Below are 9,405 nucleotides of genomic sequence, written 5' to 3'. Positions count from 1 at the left end.
AAATGCATCCCGTATGCCCAGACGGCCCAAAAGTATGCAATACTTTTTGATAGTTCAGGTAAACTTGAGGTGAGTCCCGCAGCTGATGAAAGGTGAATCAACATATGTACATTATTAAATACAACATTTATATAATAAATGTAAACATTTCAATATACAACTCATAGCTCATTCTGTATTATTTGATGATTCAGCTCGATGTTTATTTCCGCTTGATATAACTCACATCCGGCGCCCACCCGCACTTCATCGAATTCGCCCCTGCGCTCGGCTTATCTCACAACCAGTTATTCTCTCTCTTCGCTCTTTCGCCGCGATTTTCGCACTCGCTTTCAGCACAGCTGTACGGTTTTCGCATGGCGTCGGTCTCAGTTTCACATTGGCGGTCGTTGAGCGCGGAAGTAGCCAAGGAAGTGGTGTAAAAGGGCACCTAGCCAGAATCGGAAAAGCATAAGAACGCGATTTTGATTTTCGTTGAATGGCGGCCGCTCTGTCTTTGTGTCCATGTATTTCAGTTTGAGTGTGTGTGCATGCGAGTGTTTGTGCTTGTGTAAGAAGTTCGGCGGCAACGAAGACGTAAAATAGTGAAGCATAAAGGCATAAAGTGAAGAAAATAGTCGCACATACATAAACCCATGTTAGTGTGTTTGTTCTAGCCCTTCTACCTCTTTTTTTGCTACCTGTCAATTTGTAAACTTTATTGTTGTTACCGCTTGCGTGCCGTGAATCAAAGCAACAACAACTACCACAACAACAGCATGCACAAATAAGTGTAAGTGTGTAAGTGGCCATGGAGCCATTTAATAACAGTGCACCAGCAGGAATAGCAACCAAAATCAGTTTGAGTTTAAAATCGATTGCAGCTCGCAAAAATTGGTGAACATCAAAGTAAATTCAACTCAAATCCACACAATGCCCTTTCGTTATATACCCTATACCGTAGATATGCTATATATGCGCAGCGTATCTCGTGACTCATCCTATTTGGTTTTGCAATTGCAATCTCTACGCAAATTACTCGTGTGACCAAAAGAAAACTATTAATAAGCTGCGTAAATCATAGCGAGAATTTTTAATAATTTATTGCTCTAACAATTAGGCTGACAGGAAATAATTTAATGATTAAATACAAATAATTCATAACCTTGTGCTGCTGGAAATTATAATTATTATCAACCCCTACCCTTTGGAAAAAGATAAGCAAAAGTGTGAATGGAAACGTAAATATAAACAGAAATATACTATAAAAATCACCATAAATTCAATGTGAGACCACTGTGCATAGAAAGTATTGTTTTCGAGAATATTTGCTTTTGTTTTCGTATCATTCGACCACCTACTTCCACTACTTTCCACTGCCGCCCAACCAAATTTTGCCATTTGTTCCTGCTCAAAACGTCTGCAATGCCAAGAATTTTAATAAAATGCAATGAGCTCTCGGTTGAGAATAATTTAAATTTAGCCACGCGCCTTTCTGGCCCACTGACAACTCTCGAAAGTCGGCAGCCAAGAGCCAAGTGTTCGTTGAAAAAGTCATTAACCTCGGTGATTTGGATTCGAATGTTGTCGTCATTCTAGAATCAGTGTAACAAATATTGAATGTTATGCTAATGGGAAAGATAATGGTGACCAGCCCGTAAACATGGCCGATATATTTGACTTTATAGGTCAACGATGTTGACGCTGAAATTCCAATCTGCAAATATTGCAACTCTTAGTGAAACCCAGAGAAAAGGTCAGTTCTGGTGAAGCCAGCGCATCGAAAAGTTTGCTCAATAAATAATTGTCTGCGACAAAGGAATCAGCAAAATGGCCCTGGATTCTTTATCGCTTTGAGCGCCACTTCGGGTTGACATATATCCGAGAAGGGTTCGGCCTGGGCAGTACCCTGTACTCTGAGCACACCGATTTGAAAACCAAACACACATGGACACAATAAATAATGAGCCGCCTTTGTTGCTTTTGGCATCAGTAAATTATTTGCTGCGATCGGTTCTTACAGCTGCGGTCAAGATATTAGCTTGAAAACATGAAAATATCACGGCCTATATCATATTTCCTCTTTACAATACTCTAAAAAAGGGGTTAGCTCTGCATTTATCCAACGTACACAACTATTCTTTTTCCCGCTTCTGTTTACTTGCTTATTTCGCTTATACTCGTATATATACGATAAATTAGCTTATTTGGTTTATACCTACTACATATCCAGTTGAAAGTCTCGCTCCTATCGCGTTTCTCTTTGTTTACCCAGACATTTGCTATTTCAGCAACAAGTGATCACAAGGGAGTGATAAATCAATAGACTTTTAAAAACTTATTTAACATATAATAAAATAAGCCCTTAAAAACAATGAGTTAGTTGACTATCTAATCACATTCAAACTAGTTGTTAGTAAACCACGTCACTTTATTGTGTTTTTTGAAGGTTTACAGTCATGAGAGAAATAACTCAAATTGAACACGAGCATACACAGAGAAGAATATATTATTGGTTTTATATTTAATTATTTATTATTATGCTTGCTTATCAATGCAGATATCGTTATTGAAATCACATCTTTCTATGTAAATAGTGTGGGGTAAATATTTATTAGCAATACTAAATTACCATGATTTTTGTATCATTTGCGCCTGTGTATAATTTGCGATCGCTCAGCATACCTATAGCGATCCCCCCCAAAGTAAACAGACCGATACATGATGTCATGATCGCCGCAGCAGAAAGGCCGGGATCACATGGCACATGGTCGGAATGGTCTTGGTAATATGATTTGAGCTCGGAGCCGAGTTCGTGGTGTGATTTTAGATCATTAGCTCACCGGTTCGCAGAAATTCTCGAATTTTTCAGTCTCTCTTTTAGCACGGAAATTCATGACTTTATATATATGTATACCTATACCTATACCTATAAGGAGAAAAGCTAACTCAATGAGCTCATCTTGGCGTCATTACATAATGTGCTTCCCCAACTATTACCCCTAAAAACTCAATACTAGTGCCATCTAAACGGCATTCGATGTGTAATTCTGCGTTTGTTTGCTCGCTTAATTGGTATCTAATCGTTGGAAGCTGACCCCCACAGACACCTCTCCAAATCAAATGGAGACCGCCCGAACACTCAAACGCTGACTTTGACATCGCCCACACGCAAAGTTGAGTGTATTTTAGGTCAGCGCGTTTTCAGATACATTCATGTACACAGAAGTATCTGAACATGCATCGGGGTTTTTGAGGCAACGTCTATATAAATTGCGGCAATTAATATAATCAGCCCGAAGCTGTTGCATTTCTGTTAAATGTTAAATGCATTTCAATTGTTTTCCGCGCCGCGAGTTTCCTTCATCGGTTTCGTCGCATGTCTAATTGTGAAAAATATCGATTTTAGAATTTCAAATTGCATTACTGTACAGGTTGTCTCCGATTCCTGGTACTGCCATGAGTAACTGCTCTGTAATTACATAAGCCCGTGCTCTATTAAAATGCTGCTCTATCTGATATCATTTCAGGTGAAGAGTGGAACTTTCATTTTCGACACAACGATGTGTGAGGCGCGATAAGACTGTGGAAAAGAAGAACAACAATCTCAGCTATAAAAGAGCACAACAAACAAACTAAATTGGAGGTGGAATTAAAATAGGAGAGAACAATGACGATTACGTACACAGGTGAAGTGGCCACTTGCCGCGGCTTTGGCTGTTTTCTCAAATTGCTGCTCAGGTGAGTAAATTTTGAAGTCTCATGTACTTCGCCCAATATCATCTATAGTGCGAAATTGTTAGCTAGTTTGCTAATTATAGACCACTCGCATGCTTCGGAGAATTGGATGGGATAATCAGCAGGCAACACAAGTGCAGCAAATGCAAATTATATAACTTCCCACTTTCCTTCATGGCAAACTGCAATTGCCACCACAGCCTGACCCCCACCTCCTCCTCTTTATACTCGTATTGTGTGCAATCTAGACCCGTGTAGTCATAACTCTGACATCTGTCACGGCTTGTTGTCTGAATTATACTTTAATAATGTGGGGGTGGAGTTCTATCCCTACGCATTTCCCCCATTCATTTATCACTGATATGGGTTCTAATCTATGCGGCTGCCAGCTGAATGGTTGATGATCTAATTAGGCTGCTGTTTATAACGCCCATAATGGTCAATGGAAATAGCCCTTCCTGATTCACTGGTCCTGCCATAAAAGACTTGTTTAACATTTCCAAAAAACAAAAACCATACGATTTCTTTTCCGTTTCCACTAAAGTACTTTTTGGCTATAAAATATCGTTTGATTGTTCATAATATCACGCTTTATTCGCCTGATAAGCTTTATAAATATCGTCTGAACGTCATGTGAAGTCAAGCGCACATTTCTGCAGACAATGTTTATATTTCGAGGGCTACAAGTATATTTTATGACGTTTCGCGTGTCAACAACAAGTGGCCAAAATAACCGGCCCATATCAGCAGGTTAGATTCGCCATGACATATCATCCTCAGACACAGTGCCGCTGGTCAAATATGTATAGCCAATTTCGAATTCAAGTGGGGATTCTGGAACGGATCCGTAGCAGAAATTATTATTGCCTGATAAGGGTCAGTGTATGCTGATTAGTTTGACGTGTTCGCTCTATTTTTATAGGCTGATGTGGAACAATCGCAGTGTATAGTAATAGGAAATTTAATGGCTCTATATTAATTTCCCCCTTTTTTTCTTCAGATGGCGGGGAAGCATTTACAAACTGGTTTGGCTAGATCTTCTGGCCTTCTTGACCATTTACTATGCGATCAATATGGTGTATCGCTTTGGCCTCAACCCTGCGCAAAAAGAGTGAGTAACAGTACAATAGAAAATCAGGCGAGGAATAATATTGCAGTTCCATTCAATAGAAAAACAAGTAAAAATATTTCTTTCCGATGTGTAAAACTAGTTATTGACAACTAAATGGTGTTAAATATCACATTTACGTATGCAGTGCACTTCTCCTCTGATCTTGTCCTATTTTTAAGTATCTTACTAATAGTTAATTTTTTTCAGAATCTTTGAGGCCATTGTTCAGTACTGTGATAGTTACAGAGAACTCATCCCCCTGTCCTTCGTCCTGGGTTTCTATGTGTCGATCGTGATGACCCGTTGGTGGAACCAGTACACCTCCATTCCCTGGCCAGATCCCATTGCCGTGTTCGTCAGCTCGAATGTTCACGGCCAGGATGAGCGAGGACGCATGATGAGGCGCACCATCATGCGATATGTGTGCCTTTGCCTGACAATGGTCCTGGCGAATGTTTCGCCGAGGGTGAAGAAGCGTTTCCCCGGCCTCAATAATCTGGTGGAAGCGGGCCTGCTCAATGACAATGAAAGGACCATCATCGAGACCATGAACAAGGCCTTTCCCAGACCTTCGAAGCACTGGCTGCCCATCGTTTGGGCTGCCAGTATAATAACTAGGGCCAGAAAGGAAGGTCGCATACGTGATGATTTTGCTGTGAAGACCATCATCGACGAGCTGAACAAGTTTCGGGGTCAGTGTGGACTCCTTATCAGCTACGATACCATCAGTGTGCCCCTGGTGTACACCCAAGTGGTGACCCTGGCGGTATATTCGTACTTCCTTACCTGCTGCATGGGTCAGCAATGGACAGATGGCAAGGTGGTGGGCAATACCACATACCTGAACAAGGTGGATCTGTACTTTCCTGTATTCACAACGCTGCAGTTCTTCTTCTACATGGGTTGGCTCAAGGTGGCCGAGTCGCTGATCAATCCATTTGGCGAAGACGATGATGATTTCGAGGTACGGATATGAGCACACTTACTAGTTCTGTGAAAAATCAATAAAATGTACACCTTAGGTCAACTGGATGGTAGATCGTAATCTGCAGGTGTCCTATCTGATCGTCGACGAGATGCACCACGACCATCCGGAGCTGCTGAAGGATCAGTACTGGGACGAGGTGTTCCCCAACGAGCTGCCCTACACAATTGCTGCCGAGAGATTCCGGGAGAATCATCCAGAACCGTCCACTGCCAAGATCGAGGTGCCCAAGAATGCGGCCATGCCATCGACAATGTCGTCCGTTCGCATCGATGAAATGGTTGGTAATGCTAATGGTGATCCCGCCGCCGCTGCGGACGCGAAAATCCCGATCCCGGTTACGGGTCAAGTTCAAGTTCCGGTTGCGGACTCCGGCGTCCAAACCGTTACTTATGATTTTCCCAAGGGCTCGCCAGATGAGGAGGTTAGAATCAAAACGTTGGCTGCATTCCATAGCGTTACGAAGCATTGGCACCAGACACTCAATCGGTTAACAAAATTCATCATCCCCTCGTCCTGCGATCTGATCCAAGTCGAAACTAAATCAAGATCCAATACCAAATCAAAATTAAAAATTTCTAACCTCTTTTTCTCGTTCAACACGAAGAAACATTGCTTTTGTGGAATCACAATTCGCTCATTGGCATTCTGAGTTACAGCGGTGCTTGGTATATATTCAATATAATCTAGATGTACAGATTGTGTATTAAAATAAGGAGCAGGCACAGTAATGTTCAAATGTTCATTTCAGTAATAAGTATTTGTTTTAACTATCCTAACATTAAAGCATTCCACACTCATATTTTTATACAAATCGAATGTGTTCTAAAGTATTCAATATTACTTATACTTTCTAACGTTTCAGTCTATTATTACTTAGTTTAAATACCTGTACTTGTATTACTGTGCCTATCTCCAGTCTAACCATAAGTTAAGAAAGGTGTTTGTGTCTCTATGCTTTAAGAATGTGAATACTAACTTTTGATTCTAATTGTCTAAAAGATCTGTCCACAGCCTAAGCCTTTAAAAACACTCCGCACTGCACGACTTTCAATTGCTTTCTGCTGCACTGACTCTAGAGCACTAAATGGTTATGAGTAATCCAGCACAGTGGAACTAAAACAAGCACAATCTATTCACTAACACCTTTCCAAATATGTGTCTAACGTGATGACCTTTTTTCCCAAACCTAGGCTGATGATGCCAGTGGCATACACTTCTCAGCTGGAAATGGCAAAATGCGCCTGGATTCCTCGCCTTCGCTGGTGAGCGTTTCAGGAACTCTGTCTCGGGTGAACACGGTGGCCTCGGCCCTCAAGCGTTTCCTGAGCCGCGACGATAGTAGGCCGGCATCAGCCACGCCCAGCCAGGATCAGCCGTACAAATTCCCGGCCAGCGCCAGTTCGGCGAGTTTATCGGCTGCAGTTGTCGGATCGGCTACATCGGCCGGAAAACCAGCTGGCAGTCTTAGGATTACGCAGCAAGTGATCGAGGAGGTGGACGAACAGGCCACCATAACATCCATGAGGACTGCTGAACCGCGTCCCAATGTCATGGACATATTCGGCCAAACCTCGTCGGGAGCTGGATCTTCTGGACCACTGCAGCCACCACCGGCCCACTCGGAACCGGTGGACATACCATCACGTCAGCCCTCATACAATCGTGCCCAGTCCCAGTACGAACCCACTCTGTTCCCACCTGGCGGAGTGGATTCCCTGCTCAGTACTTCGGCTCCGGCGGGCGGCAGTCCCCTGCTCCTGTCCAATGCAGCCACTGCTCCCAGCTCACCAGTGGGCGAGAGCACCAAGTCCCTGTACGATCCTCAAAAGTGCGCCAGCCGTGAGACAGGTGAGTCACTCATCCGTTTCCCATCCCAATCAGCGGATGTGTTAGAGCGCCCAACCGCTTCTTAAACTCATTTTTAACATTTGTGTATCTTCATTTTCAACAAATTCGGGAACTTTTAAAGAGAGGCCCGATGCACCGCAGGTTTTCAGGTGGTTCGTCACGCCCGGTAAAGTTCACATCCATTGGCCGTATTAACTTGTTCCAATATTTTAGCTTGCTCTTCTACGTAATCGTTGCTGGTTTACCCATATTACAATGTTATTTTTGTTGAATTTTTTGAATTGTAATTGGTAACCGATTTGCTTTTATTTTATAATTTATTTATAAATGGAAAACTGACCGAAATACTTCAAATTATTGTTGTGTACTTTAAAATATTTTTATTTGAAACCTATTTAATAACCAAAATTAGACTATTACTAATTCTAGCAATTTATTTAACCTGTAAAACTATACGTTAAAGCTAATAGTAACTTTTTTATTATTTAATTCAAGCTAACAAAGCGAAATGATCCTTAAAAAACTTCCCAAAACAATATGTATCTTTTCCCATCTTTGTCTTTAATTTCAATTTAGTTTTCTAATTAAATTTTTAAACAATTGGCATGAGTTTTTGAAAGCGCTGCCCACTTGCTGAGTACTTACCCCAGCTTAGCCCTTTAAATTAAATAATTTGCGCTATGTTTGATCGCAGAAGTGTTTCTGGCTGGTCAAGTAGGTAGCCATGAACCCGTAACTTCAACTTCATATTGGTACCCGCCTAGCATTGATCCTAGCCATTTCGTAGACGTTGCACGTTGCGTATAATACCATTAAATTGTCTAGCCAATTCATATATTTTTCTAACACTTTCCATCTGTGTTTCCAGTGGAGAACATGGACCTGAGGTCTTCCATGGATCCCCTGGGCCATCCGGCTGTTCAGCTCGAGGACGAGGGCGATGAATTCGATAAGCTGAAGGCGGAACGCGAGAAGGAGAAATTGATGCGCCAGCAGAAGAATCTGGCCAGAACCATAAGCACCGCTCCGGGAATGGAAGCCACGGCTGTGCCGATGGTGCCCATAGTCCCAGTAAATGTGGCTGTGCAAGCGGCACAGCTGCAACCAGTTGCATCCAGTGCCGATCTTCTGGCGGGCGGAGATCAATTCTCCAATTCGACGATGAAGTCGGAGGACGCCATCAACGGCAGTTGAAGGACACCTAGTATTTTGTTTCGTACACTTACCTAGTTTAAGTCTAGTGCTTCTAAGCTAAATTATCTATACTATATACTATATACATCTAGACGTATATGCCGCTGACACTGGACCTACGCAAAATAATGGACAGTTTAAGAATGCTCATAAAGTCTAAAACGAGCTCGAGTGATGATGGACCTAATTAACGCAGTTAATAACACAAATACTAATAAGTAGAAAGTTTTTGAATTTTACAAATATAAGTTATTTTGTAAATTAAACACGTTTTGTTTTGAATCTTTCAAGTGGGCAAGCTTTTGTTGGCTGTAAAATTGATACACGTTTTCAAAAACAGTTAAATCAAAATTTCCAGCATACATAATACAAATAAATCAACGGAATCTCGAAAATATTAGTATTTTAGAGAAAAAGCTGTAGGCTTCTGAAAACGAAAGAAAAGACTTGAATAAATTTGAAAAGCTAAATTAAAAAAAAAAAATACTGTTCCCTTACTTTCTCTTTATCAGTTCATTTCAATTATAGCTCTGTAGTTCCGGAACCT

General features: G+C 41.5%; 1 protein-coding gene across 6 annotated transcripts; it reads left to right on the top strand.

Moving 5' to 3' along the window:
- Window positions 1-336: 336 nt before the first annotated feature.
- LOC6552104 (bestrophin-2) lies at window positions 337-9,104 on the top strand. Of its 6 annotated transcripts, none has more exons than XM_026983661.1 (8): window positions 337-637; window positions 3,510-3,720; window positions 4,718-4,828; window positions 5,036-5,792; window positions 5,851-6,237; window positions 7,007-7,664; window positions 7,786-7,830; window positions 8,533-9,104. In XM_026983661.1, the coding sequence occupies exons 2-8, from the start codon at window positions 3,650-3,652 to the stop codon at window positions 8,856-8,858; spliced, it is 2,355 nt and encodes a 784-aa protein (XP_026839462.1). In that variant the 5' UTR covers window positions 337-637; window positions 3,510-3,649; the 3' UTR covers window positions 8,859-9,104. The 6 variants fall into 6 exon arrangements, with proteins under 6 accessions (XP_026839462.1, XP_015009958.1, XP_015009960.1 ...); XM_015154472.2 differs by having other exon boundaries at window positions 338-772; XM_015154474.2 differs by having other exon boundaries at window positions 338-772; window positions 5,851-6,093; window positions 8,533-8,858.
- The last annotated feature ends 301 nt before the right edge of the window (window positions 9,105-9,405 follow it).

This window comes from Drosophila erecta, unplaced genomic scaffold, assembly GCF_003286155.1.
Source record: "Drosophila erecta strain 14021-0224.00,06,07 unplaced genomic scaffold, DereRS2 tig00000000-arrow-pilon, whole genome shotgun sequence".
Lineage (NCBI taxonomy): Eukaryota > Metazoa > Arthropoda > Insecta > Diptera > Drosophilidae > Drosophila > Drosophila erecta.
This window is presented reverse-complemented; position numbering and strand designations above follow the sequence as displayed.

Bases quoted from the DNA above. Each gene is read 5' to 3' on its own strand.
- LOC6552104 (XM_026983661.1), top strand. From the start codon at position 3,650: ATGACGATTACGTACACAGGTGAAGTGGCCACTTGCCGCGGCTTTGGC. The intron at 3,721-4,717 runs GTGAGTAAATTT...TTTTTTCTTCAG, and splicing joins TTTCTCAAATTGCTGCTCAG to ATGGCGGGGAAGCATTTACA. The intron at 6,238-7,006 runs GTTAGAATCAAA...TCCCAAACCTAG, and splicing joins AGGGCTCGCCAGATGAGGAG to GCTGATGATGCCAGTGGCAT.